General features: G+C 45.7%; 1 protein-coding gene across 2 annotated transcripts in view; it reads right to left on the bottom strand.

Moving 5' to 3' along the window:
- Positions 1 to 26,821, bottom strand: part of VPS11 (VPS11 core subunit of CORVET and HOPS complexes) — a 32,285-nt gene that overhangs the window by 2,438 nt on the left and 3,026 nt on the right. Inside the window, exons 4-15 of one of the 2 annotated variants that reach the window (XM_030538057.1) lie at positions 22,633 to 22,796; positions 22,257 to 22,504; positions 20,573 to 20,774; positions 17,875 to 18,026; positions 11,005 to 11,191; positions 10,396 to 10,539; positions 9,731 to 9,919; positions 5,067 to 5,228; positions 2,136 to 2,275; positions 1,586 to 1,788; positions 840 to 1,011; positions 343 to 568 (exon numbers count right to left, since the gene is read on the bottom strand). In XM_030538057.1, coding sequence (XP_030393917.1) covers positions 343 to 568; positions 840 to 1,011; positions 1,586 to 1,788; positions 2,136 to 2,275; positions 5,067 to 5,228; positions 9,731 to 9,919; positions 10,396 to 10,539; positions 11,005 to 11,191; positions 17,875 to 18,026; positions 20,573 to 20,774; positions 22,257 to 22,504; positions 22,633 to 22,796 — 2,189 coding nt within the window. The remainder of the gene's footprint in view (positions 1 to 342; positions 569 to 839; positions 1,012 to 1,585; positions 1,789 to 2,135; positions 2,276 to 5,066; positions 5,229 to 9,730; positions 9,920 to 10,395; positions 10,540 to 11,004; positions 11,192 to 17,874; positions 18,027 to 20,572; positions 20,775 to 22,256; positions 22,505 to 22,632; positions 22,797 to 26,821) is intronic. The other variant, XM_030538058.1, reaches the window with a different exon arrangement.

Here is a 26,821-nt window from a genome sequence, read left to right as displayed (position 1 = left end):
ACCTCTCACCCCTTCTGCACCCAAACTTCCTCCCAGACCCTGCACCCTAATCATAGATCATAGAATATCAGGGCTGGAAGGGACCTCAGGAGGTCATCTAGTCCAACCCCCTGCTCAAAGCAGGACTAATCCCCTGTCCCAGCCCAGGGCCTGCACCCCAGACCTCCTCCCCCCACCCAAACTCCCTCCCATAGCCTTAGGTAGGTGGGGGGGCGGAGTTGAGGGGGCAGGATCTGGGCATTCTAGGTACCACCAGAATTTCAACAAACCTGCTGCCCCTGCACAGCAGAGATTTAAGGGGAAAGCAGGTATAAGGGGAAAGGGCAGTGATGATGATACCACTACCTGATGCTGAAACTGATCATGCAGATCTCTCTTCTGTTCTTGGGTTCGGATCATATCTGTGACCTTTCGGTTCTCTGGCATGCAGGTGGGACATTCTGAATCGCTCTCTGAGTAGCTCTCAAAGCAGTGCTGGTGAAAGGAATGACCACACAGGAAGTGGACTGAAGGCAGCTCCAGGGCACTTGTACAGATGCTGCACTTTGTTTTCTGGAAGATCTTGGGACTAAGACAATTTGGGGGTGGGGGGAGAGAGAGAGAGAATATGATTTTTCTTAAGAAAATGAAGAAATAGGACTACCCAATGTAAGACACCCCAGAGACAGTGCACCTGAGCAGCAGCTGAAGGCAAGATTTTCCCTCTAGGTCTCCAAACCCATATCAAGCTCACTCAACCACCGGCAAGAGAACAGGAGGAGACCTTGGGGATGCACACTACAGGATGCTCAAACTAGATTTTTATATAGCCAGGGAGAGAGAGTGAGAGTCTCCTGCACCTGGTTTTGAGGTCTTCAATCTCCTGGCGGATCCTTGTGGTCTCTTCACGATATTTCTGAATCCTCTGCTCATCCTGCTCAATCTGGCGGCTCTGCTTCTGCAGCTTGTTGACAAGATAATCCTTAATCACAGACAGCGTGGCCGTGGAGTTATGAGCCAGAGTCTGCACAACTGAGAATAACCAGCACATTAATACAGAAACAAACCAAGAGCTGGAACAGCTGAGTTGGTCTTATCTGGACTGGTCTTTTCTGAAATGCCAACCGAAGACCAAAGGGCTCAGGGTTTTACTGAATTACAAAACTCTTGACTAAAACTCTAAACTTTAGACGGTATTAGACAGGGAAACTGTGGGTTCCAGTGACCAATGTGCTTAGGGGATTCCAGAAATAGATGATGGGGAAGTGTTTTGAGCCGGACACTGGGAGTCAAGAGACCTGAATTCTATTCCAGTTTTGTCACCAGTTCATAGTCTGTCTTGGGCAAGTCACTTCACCAATAGGGAAACCAAAGTACAAAGACTGAATGGGGATACTGCTTTGTCACAGGCAGGTTGTGAAGCTTGATTAGAATTAGTTAGCCCTCCCCTCAATCAGGGATCACTGGGTATGTGCCCTCCCTACGGTGCAGGCAGCTAGTGGACTAGCTAAATCTCAAGCTGCATTGACTATTGCATTCCTCCAAACTCTCTGTCCAGAGAGAGCTCATTCTAGCCCTATTTCCTTGCTGTACGTCTTGTCATTACCGAGCAGTGGAGGCATGAGGTTCTTGTTTTCAATATGCTTCAGTACCGCTGTGATGTATTCCTTGCAGTCCTCTTCTTTCCGGGCAAAATAGCTGAGGGCCTGTTCCCAGAGACAGGTCTCTTGGTCTCCATATAACTCGCACACCTCAATCACCTTCCTGTACTGCTCATTTTGCATGTGATAATGCATAATCTGTTGGAAACTGAAAAAAGGGGAGCCAGGGAGGGAGCAGGTCAGTTGGTCAGCCCACCTCTCCCTTACTCACTGCTGCAGGGATCCCAGCCTGTCACCTGGCCACATAATTCCCTAACACTACTGCAAAGCCCCAGTTCAGCCAGACCCTTCTACATTACATTACATTACACCACCCCTCTGAAAAAAAAACAGCAGAGACACAGGTTAGTTTTTCAGCTTGGTAACTGACCTAGATCCCTGCTTTGAGACTTTCAAAGGACCCTTACCCTTGCCTTCCTCTTGTAGTACATAAAGGGTTGTGGTCCAGTGCCTAAATCAATAAGGCTCAGTCCCTGGAAGGGAAGCAGCACTCACAGTTTGCCCTGTTCATAAAGGTAGAGGACACCATCCTTGAAGTTGTGCATCTGACACAGTACCAAAGCCTTATGGAAAACTGTTCTAAACCTTCCACTCTTCAGCAGGGTGATGGCTTCACTGTGCAGCTTCTCTTTGATCTGCAAAGGAGACAAAACCAAATAGAGCGTTAAGCTCCAGGAGCTTGGCAAATTAAGAAGATAAGAAGGGCCACACTGGGTCAGACCAAAGGTCCATCAAGCCCAGTATCCTGTCCTCTGACAGTGGCCAGTGGCAGATACCCCAAAGGGAATGAACAGAAAGGTCATCAAGTGATCCATCCTCTGTCTCCCAATCTCAGCTTCTGGCAAACAGAGGCTAGGGACACCATTCCTGCTCATCCTGGCTAATAGATTGATGGAAGATAGCTGCTACTGATGGACCTATCTAGCTCCCTTTTGAACCCTGTTATAGTATAGGCCTTCACAACACCCTCTGGCAAGGAGTTCCAGAGGTTGACAGTGCGTTGCGTGAAAAAAATACTTTCTTGTGTTTGTTTTAAACCTGCTACTTATTAATTACATTTGGTGGCCCCTTGTTCTTGTATTATGAGAAGGAGTAAATAACACTTCCTTATTTACTTTCTCTATACCACTCATGATTTTATACACCTCTATCATATCCCACCCTAGTCGCCTCTTTTTCAAGTTGAAAAGTCCCAGTCTTATTAATCTCTCCTCATATGGAAGCTGTTCTATACCCCTAAGCATTTTTGTTGCCCTTTTCTGAACCTTTTCCAATTCCAGAACATCTTTTTCGAGATGGGGCAACCGCATCTGCATGCAGTATTCAAGGTGTGGACGTTTTTATATAGAGGCAATATGACATTTTCTGTCTTATTTTCTATCCCTTTCTTGATGACTCCCAACATTCTGTTCGCTGTTTTGACTCCCACTGCACACTGAGTGGATGATTTCAGAGAACTATCCACATGACTCCTAGATCTTTTTCTTGAGTGGTAACAGCTAATTTAGACCCCATCATTGTATATGTATATTTAGTATTATGTTTTCCAATGTGCATTACTTTCCATTTATCATTAAATTTCATCTGCCATTTTGTTGCCCAGTCACCCAGTTTTGTGAGATCCTTTTGTAGTGCATCGCAGTCTGCCTGGGACTTAAATATCTGAAGTAGTTTTGTATCATCTGCAAATTTTGCCACCTCACTGTTTACCCCTTTTCCCAGATTGTTTATGAATATCTTAAATAGGACTGGGTTCAGTACAGATCCCTGGGGGACACCACTATTTACTTCTCTCCATTCTGAAAACTGACCGTTTATTCTTACCCTTTGTTTCCTTTTTTTTAAACCAGTTACCAATCCATGAGAGAACTTTCCCTCTTATCCCATGATTGCTTATTTTGCTTAAGAGCCTTTGGTGAGGGACCTTGTCAAAGGCTTTCTGAAAACCTAAATACACTATATCCACTGGAGCAGAGAGTCCTGTGGCATCTTATAGACTTATAGACATATTGGAGCATGAGCTTTTGTGGGTGAATACCCACTTCGTCGGACTCTGCTGCTTTTACAGATCCAGACTAACATGGCTACCCCTCTGATATATATCCACTGGATCTCCTTTCTCCCCAATCTTGTTGACCCCCTCAAATAATTCTAGTAGATTAGTGAGGCATGTTGACTATTTCCCAACAAATTATGTTCATTTGTGTGTCTGACAATTTTGTTCTTTACTATAGTTTCAACCAATTTGCCCAGTACTGAAGTAAGGCTTATTGGCCTGCAGTTGCCAGGGTCACCTCTGGAGCCCTTTTTAGAAACTGGCATCACATTAGCTATCCTCCAGTCATTTGGTACAGAAGCTGATTTAAATGATAGGTTACAGACTACAGTAAGTAGTCCTGCAATTTCACATTCGAGTTCCTTCAGAACCCTTAGGTGAATACCATCAGGTCCTGGAGACTTATTACTGTTTAGTTTATCAATTTGTTCCAAAACCACCTCTAACAACATCTCAATTTGGGACACCCCAAGAACCAGACATCTACCCTGCAGCTCTCCTGGGGTATGGGGGAGAGGAAGGGGGAGTTTGCTCTGTTCTTCCCCTTTCCCTATTACAAAAAATAAGAGGAATTCTCCTTGGCCTTGATTAGCAGTGATCTAGATGATTGCTGGGAGTCAGTTTTCAGAACAAAAAGGGTGCAGGTGAGTGAGACAAGGCACTCTCCCAAGGGGTCATAATTTTTCAGCACCCAGAATCAATGAGACCCTTAGGGACTGAGTCCAGCCTAACCTAATAGAAATGTAATAGATGGACTGTGCTGGTTTGTCCATTTATCTGTCCAGCACAGCAAGCTTAGGTCACCTTATATTAAAACCATATGAGCAGAGCTTAGAGCAAGGGTCTCCAACGCAGCGCCCGCGGGGGCATCTTAATGTGCCCGTGTCCTGGCCCCTGGGAGAGCACCCGCCGAAATGCCGCCGAATTTCAGCAGCATTTCGGCGGGGATGCCTCTCGATGACGACCTTGTCACCAGCAAGTGATGTCATCGAGAGGCGTCGCCCCCGAAATTCAGGAGTGACGCCTCTCGATGACGCAATTGTCAACGGCAAGCAGTGTCGAGAGGCATCGCCCCCAAATTTCGGGGGCGATGCCGCTCGATGACGCTACTTTCTGTCGATAGATGACATCGAGAGGCGTCGCCCTCGAATTTCGGCGGCGACGCCTCTCAATGTTGTCACTTGTCAACGGCAAGCAGCGTCATCGAGAGGCATCGCTGCCAAAATGCCACCAAAATTCCGCCGAAATTCGGCAGTATTTCGGTGGGTGCTCCACCGCCGCAGTGGTCCTTCCTCTGATGCCTGATGCAAATAGAAATGGTGGGCCCGCCGAAGCCCCTTCTCTAGCTACAGAGTGAAAGGAGCTCAAACCTGCAGATCCTGTTCATGTGCCCAGTTCTGGAGTCGAAGTTCCAGCAGTGTGTCATAGACGCCCTGGGGAGAGTCAGACTGCACCTCTGTCATGTGCTCCAGAAAAGCCTTCAGCTCCCGGGAGTTGTTTGCAAAGACTGGAATGAACTCCTCAGAGTTAGCCTTTAACACAAGCCAGAAACAAAGTCAGACACACTGTTCAATCCTAAGTGCATGTCTCTCCATGGCACTCAGCACCCCAAAGCACCCCATATTTCCTCATGGTGATGTAATTATTATATGGATTATTATATGTATTATATGGATATGCTGTGTGAACTATTCTTTTACAAGTCTTGATCTGCTAAACATTAATATCTTGTTGGATTGTATGTGCTATCATCATATGTGAAGTTATGAAATCTTGCTATGTGGGAGTTACTAAAGTACGATGTAAGGCTGGAAGCACCCACTGCTAGCCTTTCAGGTACAACAATGAAGAGGCTAGACAGTGCTAATAGCCCATCAACAAAGACAATAGCCATGGAAAAGGCTTGTCCACACCTGTGAATGCTTCAGCCAGCCTATGGATAATGGCTGCTATGCTATGCTGGGAGAGCAACACAGAGGTGCACAGACAATCAGGAAGTTTTTGGAAAGTGTTGGGGACAATTTCCTGGTGCAAGTGCCGGAGGAACCAACTAGAGGCAGAGCTTTTCTTGACCTGCTGCTCACAAACAGAGGAGAATAAGTAGGGGAGGCAAAAGTGGACGGGAACTTGGGAGGCACTGACCATGAGATGGCCAAGTTCAGAATCCTGACACAAGGAAGAAAGGAGAGCAGACGAATACAGAGCCTGGACCTCAGAAAAGCAGACTCTGACTTCCTTCGGGAACCGATGGGCAGGATCCCCTGGGAGAATAACATAAGGGGGAAGAAAGGAGTCCAGGAGAGCTGACTGTATTTGAAAGAATCCTTATTGAGGCTGCAGGAACAAACCATCCCGACATGTAGAAAGAATAGTTAATATGGCAGGTGACCAATGTGGCTTAACAGTGAAATCCAGGAACAGTCATGGATTCACCAAGGGCAAGTCATGCCTGACTAACCTAATTGCCTTCTATGACAAGATAACTGGCTCTGTGGATGAGGGGAAAGCAGTGGATGTGTTATTCCTTGACTTTAGCGAAGCTTTTCGGGATACGGCCTCCCACAGAATTCTTTCCAACAAGTTAAAGAATTATGGGCTGAATTAATGGACTGTAAGGTTGATAGAAGGCTGGCTAGATCGTCGGGCTCAATGGATAGTGATCAATGGTTCCATATCTAGTTGGCAGCTGGTATGAAGTGGAGTGCCCCAAGGGTCAATCCTGGGGCTGGTTTGTTCAATATCTTCATTAATGATCTGGAGGATGGCGTGGACTGCACCCTCAGCAAGTTTGCAGATGACACTAAACTGGGAGGAGTGGTAGATACGCTGGAGGGTAAGAATAGGATACAGAGGGACCTAGACAAATTAGAGGATTGGGCCAAAAGAAATCAGATGAGGTTCAACAAGGACAAGCGCAGAGTCCTGCACTTAGGACGGAAGAAGAAAGAAATTCCATGCACTGCTACAGACTAGGGACCGAATGGCTAGGCAACAGTTTTGCAGAAAAGGACCTAGGGGTTACAGTGGACGAGAAGCTGGACACAAGTTGACAATGCGCCCTTGTTGCCAAGAAGGCTAACGGCATTTTGAGCCGTATAAGTAGGGGCATTGCCAGCAGATCGAGGGACGTGATCATTCCCCTCTGTTCGACACTGGTGAGGCCTCACCTGGAGTTGTGTGTCCAGTTTTGGGTCCCACACTACAAGAAGGATGTGGACAAATTGCAAAGAGTCCAGCAGAGGGCAACAAAAATTATTAGGGGGCTGGAGCACATGACTTATGAGGAGAGTCCAAGACAACTGGGATTGTTTAGTCTACAGAAGAGAAGAATGGGTTGGGGGGGATTTGATAGCTGCTTTCAACTACCTGAGAGAGGGTTTCAAAGAGAATGGATCTAGACTGTTCTCAGTGGTACCAGATGACAGAACAAGGAGTAACAGTCTCAAGTTGCAATGGGGGAGGTTTAGGTTGGATATTAGGAATAACATTTTTCCTACAGGGTGGTGAAGCACTGGAATGGGTTACCTAGGGAGGTGGTGGAATCTCCTTCCTTGGAGGTTTTTAAGGTCAGGCTTGACAAAGCCCTGGCTGGGATGATTTAGTTGGGGATTGATCCTGCTTTGAGCAGAGGGTTGGACTAGATGACCTCCTGAGGTCCCTTCCAACCCTGATAGTCTATGATTCTGTGACTCAGCAGGAGAATGCAAGGGCTGGTGATCAGATCACATGATACTGAACTCCATTTTGGTACTTGAATTTCCCTCCAAACTGAGCTGGGAACTTAGCTTGGAACAAAGGGGTTCCCACCACATGGAAAAAACTATATAAGGGGGAAGTGACATCACCATCGAACCTCACTCCACACACAAGAGAACACCTGGAAACACCTGAGAAATGAAGACGGAACTGGGGGAAGCGTTGGTTCCAGACTAAAGGGATTTCTAGCCTGTGTATGGAAACATGGTGAACTGCTTGTACAGTCGAACTGGGTGAGACACTATTTGATTCAAATCCTATCTAGTATATTAGGCTTAGATTGCTTTTTTTTTATTTGCTAGGTAATCTGCCTTGATCTGTTTGTTATCACTTATAATCACTTAAAATCTATCTTTCTGTAGTTAATAAACTTGTTTTGTTTTATGTTTTATCTTAACCAGTATGTTTTTGAGTGAAGTGTTTGGGAAAATCTCAGTTCAGCTAACAAAGGCTTGGGGCATATCTTCCCCACATCGAGGGGGAAGCAGACTAATTTAAAGAGCTTGCACTGTACAGATCCCTGTGAAGTGCAGCCGGTATACTTCTAGGTTTATACTCCAGTAGGGGTGCAAGGCTGGGCAACTGAGAAATTGGCTGGTGCCTCCATTGTGGGTCCATGACTGGCTTTGGTAAAGCACTCAGGTATGTTGCGCCACCTGCTGTGATGTTGGGTGATAACAGGCCTCAGATGGGGCTGGCTGGGTGTTATCAGCAAAAGCAGTGTGGGAAGCCAACTCAGCTGAACGGTTTGGGGGCACAGCAGGTCCAAAGGCTTCCAGGCATCACCTTGGGGGTACACTCCCCACGTAGTCTAAGTAGAATCTCTTTCAACAAACAGCAGATCCAAACACTGGAAATTCAAACTTGTGCCTTTTAGATCGAGGGAAACTCCCTTTCGGGTGATCTTGGTGGAATTAGAGCAGCTCAGTGCAAAACAATGATTCTTTAGAATTTCCCAGGTGTCTATTGCTATTAAATATTTTATCACAGATAAAGGTCCCAATAAGGGGTAGGGCACCATTGTGGTCAGCGCTGTACAAACACATAAGATGATGCAGTCTCTGCCCCAAACACCTTACAATCTAAACAGACAAGGCAAACAGTGATGGTCAGACAAACAAACAGGGCATCAAAATCACAAATCTTAGGTTCTTTTAAATAAAACCTCTCCCCAACTCAGCCCCTCCCCCATCCCCTACATGTTCCCCTATTACTGACCCAGTGGGCCCTTCTCCCATCCTTCCTATCACTCAGAAGCATTTCACTTTATTATTATTCTGTCTGGTTACATTTTATAGCTACTATTTTTGCTTATTCAATGCCCGTTGTCTCACTTTCCTTTCCACCCCAATCAGCACCCAACCTCCACACCACTCTCTTGCACTTTCAAAGTTCAGTTCACAATTCTGCTGATGTCAGAGGACACAAAAGGGACTCAGGACTCTGAAGGAGAGTGCTCCCTTGCCCTGCTGCCAATTCTCCCCAATTCCTTCAGAGAAGCAGAGGCCTTGTGAGACATCTCTAAGGGGGGAAGCTGACGGGCCTTCCCAACATTTATAGAGAACAGAAGCCACACGGACCCTTGTGTCCCATTGACTAGGATGCAGTGGTGGGGAACTAGAGGGTGCTGATGGGACCTACAGGTCCAAGCAATCCAATTTCCCTGCTCCAAAGCCTCTGCCAACACATCACCCCTTAGGGTGGTGATGGGAGGCTGGGCTCTGCTCATATGTTCCAGTGCTGAGGTTTGGGAAGACAGGGGGAAGAACTAGTGAAGAAAGTTGCCTAGTGCTTAAAGCAGAGCCTTGGGAGCTACTGCTCCTCTGTTCTAGTCACAGCTCTGCCACTGATTGTGCAATCTTGGGCTGGTCACTTCACCATTGCCTCTGTTTACCCAGAGAGGAGAGGAGAGATCATTCTGGGACCAGACCCGAGGTCTCCAGCTTCTTGTTCACTTAAGAAGCAATATACAGGTAGCGGTAGTAAAGAGCCCCCCCTCTCCCATGATCCAAAGGTGTCAGTATTTTTCCAACGCAATGCATGAGTCTTCAGACCTACCCAATACCATAGGGTTACCCCCCCGGTCTGTTAAGTCTTCAATAGCAATGGAACAAAGCACTAGGATTCTTACAGCATCTGTGACCCCACTTCTCCACAGGAAACATCCTTTTGCTCCAACACTTTCAAGTCATATTTGTCAGCTATGAAATCATCACATTGGCTACATCTCCTCACTCAACCTCTCAAGGGAACACTGATTCAGTTACTCAAATGTTACCTTTTTCCCCTCCAGCATCCCAGAGCATTCACGGTCTCCTGTTGGCCGGTAGTCCGTGCACAGGATCTTCAGCAGTTCCGTGGTCTCATTGGGGACATGGTGCATCAGGATTTTGCCATACCGCTTCATGTTACTTTCTGCCTGGTCAAAAGGCAGCTTGCCAATGTACTGCAAGGCCTCCTGGTAATTCTGCAAGGGAGAGCTGGTGAGAGTCACATGGTACCACCTTCTGTAGTTTAGATACAAAATACAAAGCCCTCTCTGCACAATACCCAACATTCAGGGAAACAATGCAGTATTTTATTTAAAACCAACCAACAAACAAAAAAAGGTATCCCAAATGATAAGTTTGCCCACCAATAAAATGCAACCATCTGCGGGGTGAGATGGTAGCAGCCAGATGGACAACTGCCACTGATCCAGGACAAAACAGCTATTCCAGTAGCAGCACCTGAAGCAAGAGCACATTTAAGCCCTGCGTAATTACTTATATGCCTCAGAGGCAAGTCTGACTAGTGCACAATGCTAGCGGTTGTTCGTACTGCTAGCACAACTGTGCCCTGAGCAGCTTAGACTCCCATGCTGCATGGAGGAGCATTCCTGACAAAGAGAGGCTTTCATACCATATAGGGATCAAACAGAAATGGTTAAGGGTATCTTCTCACCTTGATGTCCTCCAGCTGGATTTTGAGGAACCATTCATGGTGTGCATGCTTCTCTGCCAGGTATACAGCATGGGAAAAGTAACCTGCTTGACGGAGTACCTTGATTGCTGTCTCCACATCAAAGTGGACCTCACTCTCACTGGTCTGCAAGGAGGAAATGATGGGGGATTACTGGGGGAGAGGGAGAGAGATAGGCCTGATATGGATTTGCAGACATCTGGCCTATCAGCAAGAGCCCTCTAGGCTGTTGGCAGAGACAGACCAGTTTCCATGCATGAGGACCCAAACAGCGTCTGTTAAATTCCTCTCATGCAAGACAAGCATTGCATGTGCAGATGGCCATTGTTCTAGTTAGAATTCTAAGATTTAATCACACTAGGAAAACAATCAATCTTCCATGCTCAAAGCTTAAGACGGCAAATCAAAAGAATGCTGCAGTGGTTCTGGAAGCTTAGAGATATGTCAATGAGGATGTTAAGGACTAATCCAGCAGTCCTTATGCGTGCCAAGCTACTACTGGAATCAGTCTACCATGTTGCTATTACCCTTTTTCTAATCACTGTACTAACCTGATAGTTTTGCATAAATACTTTTACCTTCCCCCATTACCTTGATGAACTCCTCCAGTTTGGAGCTGTCTTTGAGTTTGGTGTAGCAGTTTAGCAGCAGGGTGGTGTGGTCTGCGTTGGCAAGGGACTGTAGGTGCAGTGTCTGCAAGTACGCAGTCAGGTTGTGTATACGCTGAGCATCTAAGAACTTCCGGATCACATAAGATGGCTCTAGCTTCCCAATGGTTCTTGAGAGAAAAGTGACATGAAGTCTCTACTTTCAATAAGCCAGAGATAAAAGAATTGACAGCACAGCAATAAAGCTCTGGACACCAACAGGAACCCACCCATTAGGGTCCCAGCTATGTTTCAGAAATGATGACGGGTCAGACCATGATACCATCCATCCTCACATGTAGTGGAGCAAACTTAATACTCTGCCCCAGAGGTCTTGGGCTAAGGTTGGGGTGGAAACACATGTCGATTTAACATCTTATTTTAAGGGGAAGGTGTGGTTTTGACACACAACTGAGTTAAGACCACCTCAAAAAGAGTTTAAAAACAAGGTTTCCTGAGCCCTATAGTCAGAGCTCTTCTCCTCACTTCAACATCTTAGCAACTATTATCCTGCTATTACACTGTTGTGATCACAACTCTACAGTAAAATTTATGTCAACATTACATAAATCCCAAGAATCCCAGAAACAGAAATACTGGTTCTAAATAAGACAGATAGTTCTTGCTTAGAGCTGTCTCTTACTAATACCCCACTTTATGAAACTTTAAAAGGCCACTTGTCAAGTTCTTTTAGGCCCAAAACGGTAGGTTTTGTTAAAGGTGTATATACCCTGGTATAAAGAAAAGTATGATGTGTTTTGGGTTTTTTGTTTTTGTTTTTTTTTAATATTTCACTGAATGTAGTTTTATTTTTTTAAACATTCCCCAGGTGTTACATACGAATTACCAGATGGATCAGATCTGTGATTCATCTAGTCCAATATCCTGCCTATGGCAATGGATGGCACCAAATACTTCAGAGGAAGGTGCAAGAAACCTCACAGTAAGAAGATTTGGGATAATCTGTCCCCACATGAAGACCTCATCCTAATCCCAAAAAATCAGATTGGCTACTTGAAACAATTTTTGTCTGCATTAACTATTGTATCACTAAAGCCTGGTCTACACTACAAACTTAGGTCAAAGGAAACCATCTATTAATATATGTCTCTACAATACTGAGTCCTTTCCGCTGACCTAAATTGCTTGTAAAGTCGACTTCTTTACTCCACCTCTGCGAGAGACGGAGCACTTGATTCAACATCCGCGGATCAACAGGGGCTAGTGTAGACACTGCGTTGTGTAATTTAAATGAATTGGCCTCCAGGAGGTGTCCCACAGTGTTCTGCTGTGACCGCTCTGGAGAGCGCTTTCAACTCCACTGCATGGCAACCAGATACACAGGAAACAGCCCCTTCCCTGCTAAAGCCCCAGGAACTTTTGAATTTTCATTTCCTGTTTGATTGGTGTGGAGAGCTCACCAGCACAGCTGATCATGGAGACTCAATGCCACAAACGAGCTTCAGCACGGAGTACACATGGGGTGGTGAATCTTATTGCTGTGTGGAGAGAATAGTGTGTAGGCACAGATTCGATTCAGCAGAAGAAACGCTGACATCTATGCCAAGATCACGTGGGTAATGTGGGAGAAGGGCTACACCAGGGATACACAGCAGTGCTGCGTGAAAATAAAGAAGCTTCTGCAAGCGTACCAGAAGACAAGGGAGGTGAATAGTCGTTCTCGTTCTGTCCCACAAACTTGCCGCTTTTATGAGGAGCTGCAAGCGATTCTCAATGGCAACCCTACCACTACCCCAAAATGGAGTATGGATACCTCCCAGGAGTCCTGAGCCACCTCGGGCAACAACAAGGAGGACATTCTTGACGATGAAGCTGAGGAGGAGGAGAAAGGGAGCCAGACAAGCAGAGGATCCATTCTTTCCAACAACCAAGAACTGTCTTTAACAAGCAAGCCCAAAGGGAACAGGTGACTGCTGAGCAGGATACCGGAATGGCACCTCTGGTGACTACACATTTCCAATCAAACTGTAGGGTTTACGTGTTAGTATTTTGTTTAATCTGAACAAAATAGGAGGTGTAGTAGGTATCGGTGGCCACCCCAGCTACGTGGAGAGTGCTCTCAGAAAAGAAGATCATTTATGTGCCAGGGATGGCCCGGAAATCCTCCTTGGAGATCTCTATGAAGCTTTCATGAGGTACTCTGCAATCCTTTGCAGGTTTCTGGGAAGGACTGCTTCATTGTTTCCACCACATTAGGACACTTTCCAGCACACTCCAGTATTAACTTTGCTGACATCATTGCAGTACACGGCATTGCAGCATAAGGACCAGGTCTGTACTCAGATACTTGCAGCATCTGATCCCTTGCTGGCTCTGTTCCCCTCAAGAGATGCATAGGGTCTCCTAGAGGAAATGGAGGAAGTTTTCAATGCAAGCCCTTGAACCACAAACAATACAACAAGTAATCTGCCTCCCTTTGGTGGAATCTGGGTCACACAATCACGCTTCCCTAAAGTGCCGTGGCTGTGGTTGGAAGGGATTACAGTTGATGGGTGGGGGGCGGCTTCCTGTGTGTTTCCCTCCCCTGAAACCTAGTGCCGCCTTTGTAAAAAAACAAACTATTTGGGGAGCTTTACACTGGTGCCCGTCCTCAAGCACCATCCAGGTTGCTAGGGGAAAGGGGGCATTTCTCAAGTGTCCAATTGTGCTCCCAATGATGTCTTCACAAAAGCAGCAGCACAAAACCTGTCGCCCATGCCTTGTGGCCTTACTCATCTTGGCTGGAGCAGCAAAACAACTCTTGCAAGAGCTAGCGGTTGTGATTACATTGTGGTGTGCCGTGAAGTGTATCGAGGGGTGTGTTTTTTTTAATATTAATAATCAACCATGCACCAGAAACAATGTATGCCCTTGTCAATGGTACCCTTGTGCTTTGAATTCCTTGCAGTTGAAATCTTGTTCGTTAGCATATCTTCCACACTGGGACAAAGACATTCCCAGATTAGAAGGTGGAAAAAGAAGACTTGGGAGGACATGTTCAAGGAGTTAACGCATGCCTCACAGACAGCTGAGACAGAGAATGGAGGATTTCACTCTCCAAGAACCTGGACATGGACAGGGAGGACAGGAGAGCATGAATGGAACAAGAGCGTGCCATGCAGGATGAGATGCTGCAGATTATGAAGGAGCAATCAGACATGTTGAGGCATCTGGCTGAGCTTCAGGAAAGGCTGCTGGATGCCAGACTCCCTCTGCAGTCTGTGCAGAAGTGCCTGCCATCATCGCCTAGTTCTCAATCCTCCTCCTCAAAATGTCCTATGAGGCAAGGGGGAGGTGGAGGAAAGAGTCTGTATCCCTTGCACTCAACACCAGGATAGATACAAGGAACAGAAGGCGTCCATTCCCAAACCTTTGATTGTTATTGCAGTGCATCTGTAAGCAAGCTTTCCTTGTTTCTCCCCTCACAGTATTATCAGCCCTTTTGCCTTTGATTATCTTACTTTTCTTTGCTGTCTCTGAGTTCGTGTGCGTAATAAAGCAAAACAGATTGAGAAAACAAGGCTCTTTATTCATTCCACAAATGGTGGTTGGTGAGGGTGAAGCAGACAGGGGAGAAAATGCAATGGAGGGAATAGTTTGGTAAGGAACAGCACAGATAAGCGTCACATTACTCTGGCTCATAGCTGAAACTGGTTGTCTAGGTCTCACAGAGATGCAAAGCACCTTGATGGGCTCTTCTTATTGCCCTGGTATCTGGTTGCTCAATATTGGCTGCTAAGTGATCTGCCTCAACCCCCCTATCCTGGGGTAAACTTTTCTTCCTTTATTTTACAGATATTACAGAGCATACAGCAGGCAGTGATAACAATTGGGATATTGCTTTCACTGAGGTCTAACCCAGTAAGCAAACAGCGCTAGCAACCTTTTAAATGTCCAAAGGCACATTCCGCCACCATTCTGTACTTGCTCGGCCTATGGTTGAACCAGTCCTTACTGCTATCCAGGTGGCCACTGTACTGCTTCATGAGCCATGGGAGCAAGGCGTAGGCTGGGTCTCCCAAGATCGTGATTGGCATGTCAACATCATCAATGGTTATTTTGCGGTCTGGAAAGGAAGTCCCTGCCTGCAGCTTTCTGAACAGACCTGTGTTCCTAAATATGTGCGCGTCATGCACCTTTCCCAACCATCCCATGTTAATGTCGCTGAAACAGCCCCTGTGATCCACGAGCGCTTGGAACACCACCGAAGTATCCCTTTCAGTTTATGTACTCTTTGGCAAGGTTGTCTGGTGCCAAGATAGGGATATGCATGCCATCTATCGCCCCACCGCAGTTAGGGAACCCCGTCCTGGCAAAACCATCCATTATGTCCTGCACGTTGCACAGTCACTACCCTTCTTAGCAGAAGTCTGTTAATGGCCCTGCAAACTTGGATCACGATAGATCCCACAGTAGATTTATCCACTCCAAATTGATGCCTCACTGACCGGTAGCAGTCTGGCGTCGTAAGCTTCCACAGAGCGATCGCCATTCACTTCTCCACTGTCAGAGCAGCTCTCATTTTAGTATTGCTGCGCTTCAGGACTGGGGAAATCTCTGCACACAGTTCCTGGAAAGTGGCCTTGCACATTCAAAAGTTCTACAGTCACTACTTGTGATCCCATAGCGGCACAACAATCCAGTCACAGTGATCACTGCTTGTTTCCCAGAACCAGAAACAGCACTCAACTGTGTTCAGCTGATGTGACTGTCGCCAGCAACTGTGAATTGTTTCATTCTATGGCTTTCAGCAGGGCTGCCTGCATGACATCACATTGTTCTATGCAGCGACTCCTGTACTGTAAAGACGCAAGGTGTTTGTAATGCTCACAACAAGAGCGTACAGCTGAGCAGGGTCCATGTTTATCGTGATATAGTGTCTGTGCAGCTAACCCAGGCTTTCAAAGAAAGGTGTGAAAAAGGCTTGATTTGTTTGCCACTGATTTCAGGGAGGGTGGTAAGTGCATCATGGGAGGCTAACACCATGTTCCCATAACCATCTACACCAATATTTTGGTTCCATTAGGCATTACAAACCCTACCCAAAATTCCATTTGGCTACATGCACTGTGGTATAGCTACCCACAACACAGTGCTCCGTGTGTCGATGCAAGCACTGCTAGTGAGGATGCACTCCACCAACACAATGAGTGTGCTGTGGATACACCAGATCAACTGGCTTGAATCAGAGGCTAGATGTCGACTTCAATAAAGTTGACTTAACTTTGTAGTGTAGACATAACCTAAGAGACAAAGTAATAACTTTTATTGGACCAACTTCCATTGGTGAAAAAGGACAAACTTTCAAGCTACATAGACCTGAAAAAGAGCTCTGTATAGCTCGAAAGCTTGTCTCTTTTACCAACAGAAGTGGTCTAATAAAAGATATTACCTCACGGACAATTCACAGAGGATAGGTTCATCAATGGGTAATAGCCAGGATGGGCAGGAATGGTGTCCTTAGCCTCTGTTTCCCAGAAGCTGGGAATGAGCAACAGGGGACGGATCACTTGATGATTCCTGTCCTGTTCATTCCCTCTGGGGCACCTGGCACGGGCCACTGTCAGAAGACAGGATACTGGGCTAGATGGACCTTTTGATCTGACCCAGTAAGGCCATTCTTATGTTCTCACCCACCTTCTCTCTCTCTAATATCCTGGGACCAACGCGGCTACCACAACTCTGCAAACAACATATTATATCTCTGGATATTCTTGTTATCCATAATGAATGTCCAGTCCCTCTTTGAATCTTGCTAAATTCTTGACCTCAATGACATCCTGTGACAATACATTCCATAGTCTCAATGTGCATTTTCTGAAAAAGTATTTTCTTCTATCAAGTTTTGAACCTGTCACCTTTCAATCTCACCAAACGTTCTTTTGTTTCTCGTACTACAAGACAGAGAGAACAGAAGTTCTTGAACTACTTTCTCTGGGGCATTCACTATTTTATATACTTATATGACATCACCTCCTGTTTATCTCCTTTCTAAGGTAACAATCCCAATCTTTTCATTTTTAACAGGAGAAGTTTTCCATACCCGACTACTGTTATCCTTTCGTAAACTCCCCCTAATTCTGTAATATCCTTTTTGAAACGGGATAACCAGTACTGCCCACAGAATTCAAAATAAAGACAAACCACTGTTTATATAATGACATCATAATATTTTGTGTTTAATCTCAATCCTGTTCCTTATGCATCCTAACACCTTGTCACTTGATACACAGCTATGGTAAAAAAAAAAGCAGAGTTTTTCATTGAGCCGTACATAGTGATGCTCACGTTCCTTTCCCAATGTGATGCTATTAATTTAGAACACTGTAAGGCTGATTGACAGACCCTTTCTTACCACTACAATGCAATACATTAGGTTTGACTTGTGTTTGTTACCCAGGGACTAGCTAAATCAGTGTTTCTCAAACTGGGTTCGCTGCTTGTGTAGGGAAAACCCCTGGCGGGCCAGCTCAGTTTGTTTACCCGCTCCATCCGCAGGTCCGGCCGATCGCGGATCCCACTGGCTCACTGCTCTAGGCCAATGGGAGCTGCTGGAAGTGGTGCAAGCCGATGGACTTACTGGCTGTCACTTCCAGCAGCCCCCATTGGCCTGCAGTGGTGAACTGCGGCCAGTGGGAGCTGCGATTGGCTGGTCCTGCGGATGGGACAGGTAAACCAACCAGCCCGGCCTGCCAGGGGCTTTCCCTACACAAGCGGAGACCTCAGTTTGAGAAACACTGAGGTAAATGCAAAGCCTCAGCAGCCCCTGTATACTTTCATTATATTCCCCTGGCTTTTCATGGCCCCTTCCTACCGTATATACTGCTGAATGGCTCCATCATGGTTCCCTTTGTTGTACAGATGATCTCCATATTGCCTGAAAATCTCTGATAAGCCATCGCTGTCCAAGTGGTGACTCTTGGCCAGGTTAATAGCCATTTCAAACAGGTTCTTTTTGAACAGCATCTGTGGAATGTGAAGAGAAGATAGCAATATGAGGGCAAGAGCTTCTCTCTCCTTCTTAACGCAGAGGTCAGGCAATTTCCTGGCCCTGAATCCCAAAGGAAACCAAGACACACCACAAACTTGTAATTTTCCCCTCAAACCAGAGCAATTTGGGCTTCTCACTGCCATAAAACAGAGATGAAGGCAGCAGAGATAGAAGACAGGGACAGAGCCTTGAAGGTGGGGTGGATGAAGAGAATAAACTCTTTATGGGGTATGAGAGAGAGGAAACTGCAGTGCAGAGATCTAAGAACGTAGGGGACTTAATCAATAAGATCATATTATACGTAATGGACAGATCAGATTGTGTGTACTGCAAAGAAGCAACATATTGACTAACATGTATCCACCTCCCAACTCCTGTCCTGACTCCTTGAGGCTCCCCCACATCAGGTCACAAGTATGCATCCTTTAATAGGCAGCAGGTTTAAGACAAACATATGGAAGTATTTTATCACACACCACATGGTCAACCTGTGGAACTCATTGCAAGGGGATGTTTTGAGGGCCAAAGCTACAATTGGGTTCAAACAGGAATTAGATCAATTTATGGATAGGATAGGTCTACTGATGAATATTGGTCAGGGATACCTGCAACCCCATAGTCTAGGTGTCCCTAAACCTCTGACAGTCAGAAGTTGGGACTGGATGACAGGGGATGAATCGCTCAGTAATTGCCCTATTCTGTCATTCCCTCTGAAGCATCTACCACCATCAGAAGACAGGATAATTCACCGGATGAACCACTGGTCTCACCCAGTATGGCCACTCTTACGTTTAACCACAATAACCATCTCTGTCCCTATACTTCCTTTCCCTACACCACATATGGGCCTCTCCTCAGCCCCGCAAGCCTCACAAACCGGAAAGGTTAAATCTCTGGAAGGAGATGTCAAATTCATTCTTTGGCAAACGCCAAATTTAATTTTTCATTACAGTTCACAGGTCAAACACCACATTCAGGACAACACGCTCCCCTCGATGCACAGACCTTCCATGGAGATCAATGGCAGGTTACCACAGAAATCAGTAGTAGAATCTGGCTTTTACGTAACAACACAACTTTCAGTAATTATTTGTTCAGTCCCTTATTGTCACATTCAGACTCATGCAACAGGGAAATCTGCTCCCCTTCAGCTACACCCTTATTTCCGCCCTTTGTTTCCCTTCCCGCCTTATCTTCCTTTCTCTGTTTCCATCCCTCAACCCGATCTTCAGGTATTTCCTCCTCTCTTCCCTCTGCCTTTCTTTTTTAGCAGCAGTCCCCACCTCCTTGGGTTTCATTCTCATCTCCTTCCCCATACCACTCACTAACTGGTCATCAATTACATAATTAATGCTTACCGGGAGGCTTACATTCAAGAATCATAATAAGGGTTAAAAATTAACACTCCATTGACATTAATGAGAGAGTTCACATCTCTCAAAGCTATTGTGTCTCAGACTGTCTGCAGATTCAGGAAGATTATAAACTGATGCATTCTTTTTGGTTCATATTTTAGAAGCTTCCTTCACAGCCACAAGGACTAGAAACTTTTTTTTTTTTTAATACAATCTTAGATTTATTTTCAGATGTGGCAAATTCTAACACAGCGAACAAGGTTTTTGACCCCACTGCTATAGACAGCGACATATTTAACCTGCTACACACCTCACCAGATAAATGTCATAAGTGCCCACAAGGCTATTTGTTTCTTCCACTAAATGCTGTCCAAAGACCTATACAGCTTTGCATAAGATATTAAGGGCATGGCTACACTTGCGAGTCAGAGCGCATTAAAGCAGCCCTGGACGCCCTAACTCACAACCTGTCCACATTGGCAACACGCTTAGAGCGCCTGCACTCTGCAGCTGGAGCACTCCTGGTAATTCACCTCCACTAGAAGCACAACACTTGGTAAGCCTCGGCTGAAACGTCCCAGCATCAGTGTGAACAAGGTGTTGCATTACTAACATGCTCTCAGCCCCCCAAAACCCCACTCTCTCCCCCTCAAAATACACACAACACACTCTGTCACACTCCACTCCACCCCACCCCACCATTTGAAAAGCACATTGCAGCCACTTGCATGCTGCGATAGCTACCACAATGCACTGCTCTCTGTGGCCGTTGTAAGAGCTGCTAATGTGGCCACACCTGTGCGCTTGAATCTGACAGTGTGGACACACTGCAGCGCTTTCCCTACTGCACTCTCCGAAGGCTGGTTTAACTCACAGCGCTCTACATCTGCAAGTGTAGCCATGCCTTAAGTTGTCTGCGATGCCTTGGTTGTGCAAAGCTGCTGTTAGCTCATCTGCTATATAACTCACTCACACACAAGGTCAGGGAAGTCACATCTCCTATTGGTCTGTCACCCACCTTGTCTCTCCAATATCCTGGGAGCAATAAGGCAACAATGTACTGCCAACATATAACTCAGTTGCCAAAGTGCTGGCTTCTCAACCTCTAATCCGTGGAGCTTTTACAATTCTGAAGCCATAAAACACAAATTAAGGTGGTGGCTTGCCTCAAGTTTGGTCTGAGTATCCTTCTCCTGAAGCGCATGGATCTTCCCATCTCTAGTCAGCACGTAGAGAGACCCCCACTCTGCTAAGACATCCACCACGTCATCGAAGACCGAGCTGTACGCAATGAACTTGTTACACAGGTCATAGACATTCAAGATTTGCTTGTCGGAGTTCTGTGTATCGCTCCCAGCAAACTCTGATCTGGATACCAGAAGAAAGGGGAAGAGATTAACACACGTGCCCCTGGATTTCTGAATCACATTCTAAACAGCGTCTCCTCAACACACTTAGAGCCGGGATACAAACCTTTGAACAACCATGTGAGTATATCGCACGTTAGTCCATATACTAGATGGGAGAAATCATATCTGAGTTATAAAAGAGTGGCGACAGATCCCACTGGATCTGGATGGTGGTGCATGGCACTATCCCAGGAGCAATGACTGGATTCTGTAGATTCAGCTGAATTCATAACAGCCTTTGCTGGGGCTCTAATACCAATCACATCCCACAATAATGTCAGTCAACACCTGGGATGATTCTCGGGTGCCCAGCACTGAAAGTCACCTTGTTATCCACCCTGCCTCCGGATAGAGAGAGACTTGCTGCTGCTTAACTGGGTGTCGGCTCCCTGACACTTCCAGCCTGTTAGCTCCCAAACCATCTCCTCTGGGCTATGTCACCCCTCACTTTGCCTTGCAGATGAACGACAGGTGCACACCAGTCCCCAAACCCCTTTGAAGCATTCCCCCGTAGTGTCCAGCTCCTTAATCACCGAACACTCACAGTAATAAGAGGTTTGTTGTTCCTGAGATAACAGTGTATACACCATCTTGAATGATTCAACTCAGGAGCAGCATCTCGTACAACACCGAGTTAATACAGTGAAAACAATCATAAGTTCATCATCAAAGATCAAGATTTATGAGATAGCGAGCAAGGATATTGGAAACAGAAGGGTTACTTATCAAACAAAATCGTAACACCATTCCTAGAGACTAAGCTGAACTGTCTGACCTTCTGTCCAAATAAGATTATCTTACCCAAAGCCTTTTTGCAGTGTTTTCAACCAAACCTGGTTGAGATCCTATTTTCATGAACGTAATCGCACCACCCAATTACCTCCCTAGGCAACGGAACACAGGATGATTTCCTTGTCCCCAGATATAGTTTAGTGAACTGCTGAAGTGCATCCCTGGATAAGAGTCTTACTCCTCTGGTGTTCTTCTCTTCCTGTTAAATCTCAATTCTTCCTCTGCACTTAGCTCAGACTGGGGATTGTGAACGAGACAATACTCAATTTACATGTCAGACATACGGATAAATATCTTTGTTCTGGCAGGAAATCAGGACTTCACCTCTGCTGGGGATTGACACTTTGACACAAACTATCAGAACACATTTCCAGTGGATATACACATAACTCCTTACATAGCAGCCGTACCAACATTTACGACAATAATCATAACCATTTAAAAAAAACAGCTTTCTGAATGAATACTATGAAAGCAGCAGGCCTGTTAGGAGTTGCTGTCACAGACCAGTAAGCCCTCTGCCAGCTGAGAGCAATGGGGCTCGGTGTCACAATAGCCTTGCACAACAAAGCAGCAGGAGAGCTGCAAACTACAAAAACTGCACAGTGAATATATGTAAAATAGACTCATCTGCTTCCCGGAGTCTTACTTTGGGGAGCTCTTCCGGTCCTTGGAAACAATGATGAGGTATCCTCGATACCAGTGAACGAACAACTTCTGTCCCTCAAAGGCAAAGCAGGGGCCACGCTCATCTGGCTGGTACAGATACACACATTCGTTTCCTGCCACAATGAACTGGAGGTCCTGGGAGGGGTCGCTGAGCGTGGAGCACCGTAAACCGCAACCACGTGTGTCCAGCTCCAGACGAGGATAATCCTTCCCTGACAGCATATAGGACTGCCAATGAAATATGATTTTTCAGAGATTCTATCGAACCGCAGATTGGTGATAAATAACCAGGAGCTGTCACAATCAATGGGCCAGAGTCTGACCTCCATTACAGCTTTGTCAAGCCAATATCTTACCTGGATGTTCTCCGTGGTGACCACAAAAAGGTGGGTGATTTTCCCAGACTGGCGGAAGGCAAGGCCAGTGACCGGGTAATTGCCTTCGTGTAAGATCTGGGTCTTACTGTGTCGGTCTCGTGTGATGTCCCCTTTTGTAAGCACAACACTTCCATCTGCAAAGCCTGTTGAAGAAAAAGGACTAAACCGTTTATGTTTATGGCACTTTCCAAACACATACTAATGTTAAGTCCAAGACAGCTGCAGTCAGCTGGATCCTCCTTGTTGTTTCCCAGACAGATATGCATACTGGGGTGGTCCCATGGTCTTCTCACTTCACGGACCCAAATATCAAGCTTCCTTCCTGAGTAGGGCCTACTAGGACCTTTTCACGGCCATTTCCTGGCCCAGTGCAAAGCCTTACTGTTTGAGAAAGTTTAATCTCTGTTTCTTACACACACGCTTTCTTTATGGTTTATTTTCTCTCACTGCTCCTTTTTGTTTTGTTTTGCTTTGCTACAACAGATGCCTAACTCACTGGAATCAGTTTTGTGTAACAGTTGGTTTAAATCATAGCGTGCCACATGTACACAATAAGCACTATAAAAGTCAAGATTGTAAAATGGAAGGAAACCAGTTGGTCAAAAGTCACATTTTTAGGACAAGTCTTTGAACAACTTACTGATCCACAAGAAGACCTTCTCTCTTTTCTCATGACTACTTAGTTTGCATAAGAGCCTTTGGTGATGGACCTCGTCAAAGGCTTCCTGAAAGTCCTAGTACACTATATCCACGGGATCACCGTTGTCCAAGTGCTTGTTGACACCCTCAAAGAATCCGAGTAACTTGGTGAGGCATGACTTTCCTTTACAAAAAAGCTGTGTTAATTCTTCCCCCAACAAATCATGGTCATCTGCCCCTTGTGGGTTCCAGAACTAGCTGCTCCAAGAAGCAGTCACTCATGCTGTCACAAAATTTTATCTCAGCGTCATGCCGCAATGTGACATTTACCCAGTCATTAAAATGGCGCTTTCTGCTTCTGGAGCCTCTCTAACCAACATTATCATTTCAGAATTGCTGTCACCATCCTTGTCATGTGGTTGGTAACATATGCCTACTGCTATACTTTTTTTTAGTCAAGCATGCAATCAGGGCCATATTTCCAATTAGAGTAGACATGTGCCTAGGGGCACCAGTGTTCTAGGGTCGTTAAAAAGTTCATACATACATGGTTAAAAGTAGTTAGCGTAAGCTTATTTTAAAACTTATAAACAATCCAGTGATACAGTAGAACCTCAGAGTTACAGACACCTCGAGAATGGAGGCTGTCCATAACTCTGAAATGGTCACAATGCCGAACAAGACCTTACGGACTTCAGACACCGGAGGGACAGGGGGATTGGAACTGCAGCCATAGGTAGGGGGGGTCTGGGCTGTAGGGTATCAGGGCTTCTGATCCTTTGGAGCACTGGGGCTAGGACTTTAGGTCTGGGGGGAACGCTGAGACTCGGGGCTTCAGCCAGGCTTGTACAGCTCCGCTCCCAGTTTCAGCAGGGGAGGAGCATACTGGTGCTCGAGGCTTTAGCTATCATGGGAGTGCTGAGGCTGAAACCAGTGCTCCCCTTGTAGCTAAAGCCTCAAGCCCTCGCACCTCGCCCTCCGGGGCTGAAGCCACGAACAGAGCCGCAGGGCTGAAACCCTAAACCCCAACACCCACTCCGGGTCTAAAGCCCCGAGCCTGGTGCTCCCAATGGTCAGAAGCCTGGACCCTTCTAACTATTGAAGGAGAACTTTTAAAAAGATATGGATTGCAAGGATTTCATTAGCACATTTGCAAAGCAAAAGTCACGGAAGAAACATGTGCAGGAAAGTACACCTACCTGCTACCTATCTGATTGTTTTAATTACATATATTTTTTGTTATTGTATTCAATAAATATTTAAATTATCATTTATATTTGTTTTCATTTTTTACAAAAAACAAAGATCAGCTGTAGGCGGGGGGGGGGAGGAAGGGGCGGAGAGGAGGATAGTGGCAGCATTGAAGATGCCGTGCCTTGGGGCACGTAAGGTATAAATCCAGCCCTGCATGCAATTTCTATCCATAGAGTGTCTATGGTGCAGTTTGTTTCATTTCAGATTGGCACTTTATTTGACTATGGTTCCTTTAACATAGAATGCCACTCCCCGACCTGCGTGATCTTCTTTATTTCTCCTGTATATTTTATAGCGTAGTATTACCATATTGCAAAACCCATTCTGCTCTGCCTGAACAAAATCTAAATTACCCGAGTGTACTTTTTGGTTTTTTAAATGTTTTTAAACCCCCGTTAATTTAAATCAAAAATTGAAATATAGCTAAACAGATTATGTACCTAAATTTTAAACCACATTGGAAAAAAATACCCCCAACTATACATACAATATGATGGGGGCTAATTTAGCTACAACGAGTCAGGAAAAAGATCTTCCTGACGTGTGCCCAGAAGCCTCCTACTGCAAGACAAACCCAAGAGAGAAACCAACAGGACTCCACTGGCCATCACATACAGCCCCCAGCTAAAACCCCTCCAACGCATCATCAAGGATCTACAACCCATCCTGGACAATGATCCCACACTTTCACAGGCCTTGGGTGGCAGGCCAATCCTTGCCCACAGACAACCTGCCAACCTGAAACATATTCTCACCAGTAACTGCACACCACACCATAATAACTCTAGCTCAGGAACCAATCCATGCAACAAACCTCGATGCCAACTCTGCCCACATATCTACACCAGCGACACCATCACAGGACCTAACCAGATCAGCCACACCATCACTGGTTCATTCACCTGCACATCCACCAATGTAATATACGCCATCATATGCCAGCAATGCCCCTCTGCTATGTACATCGGCCAAACTGGACAGTCTCTACGGAAAAGGATAAATGGACACAAATCAGACATTAGGAATGGCAATATACAAAAACCTGTAGGAGAGCACTTCAACCTCCCTGGCCACACTATAGCAGACCTTAAGGTGGCCATCCTGCAGCAAAAAAACTTCAGGACCAGACTTCAAAGAGAAACTGCTGAGCTTCAGTTCATCTGCAAATTTGACACCATCAGCTCAGGATTGAACAAAGACTGTGAATGGCTTGCCAATTACAGAACCAGTTTCTCCTCTCTTGGTTTTCACACCTCAACTGCTAGAACAGGGCCTCATCCTCCCTGATTGAACTGACATCGTTATCTCTAGCTTGCTTGCTAGCACACATATATATACCTGCCCCTGGATATTTCCATTACATGCATCTGAGGAAGTGGGTATTCACCCACGAAAGCTCATGCTCCAAAACGTCTGTTAGTCTATAAGGTGCCACAGGATTCTTTGCTGCTTTTACAGATCCAGACTAACACGGCTACCCTCTGATACTTGAAAAAGATCTTGGCGTCATCGTGGATAGTTCTCTGAAGATGTCCACACAGTGCGCAGAGGCAGTCAAAGAAGCAAACAGGATATTAGGAATCATTAAAAAGGGGATAGAGAATAAGACTGAGAATATATTATTGCCCTTATATAAATCCATGATATGCCCACATCTCGAATACTGTGTATAGATGTGGTCTCCTCACCTCAAAAAATGATATTCTAGCACTAGAAAAGGTTCAGAAAAGGGCAACTTAAATGATTAGGGGTTTGGAGAGGGTGCCATACGAGGAAAGATTAAAGAGGCTAGGCCTCTTTACCTTGGAAAAGAGGAGACTAAGGCGGGATATGATAGAGGTATATAAAATCATGAGTGATGTGGAGAAAGTGGATAAGGAAAAGTTATTTACTTATTCCCATAATACAAGAACTAGGCGTCACCAAGTGAAATTAATAGGTAGCAGGTTTAAAACAAATAACAGCGCACAGTCAACTTGTGGAATTCCTTACCTGAGGAGGTTGTGAAGGCTGGAACTATAACTATGTTTAAAAGGGAACTGGATAAATTCATGGTGGCTAAGTCCATAAACGGCTATTAGTCAGGAAGGGTAAAGAATGGTGTCCCTAGCCTCTGTTCATCAGAGGATGGAGATGGATGGCAGGAGAGAGATCACTTGATCATTGCCTGTTAGGTTCATTCCCTCTGGGGCACCTGGCATTGGCCACTGTCAGTAGACAGATACTGGGCTAGATGGACCTTTGGTCTGACCCCGTACAGCCATTCTTATGTTAA

Source organism: Gopherus evgoodei, chromosome 19 (genome assembly GCF_007399415.2).
Source record: "Gopherus evgoodei ecotype Sinaloan lineage chromosome 19, rGopEvg1_v1.p, whole genome shotgun sequence".
Lineage (NCBI taxonomy): Eukaryota > Metazoa > Chordata > Testudines > Testudinidae > Gopherus > Gopherus evgoodei.
This window is presented reverse-complemented; position numbering and strand designations above follow the sequence as displayed.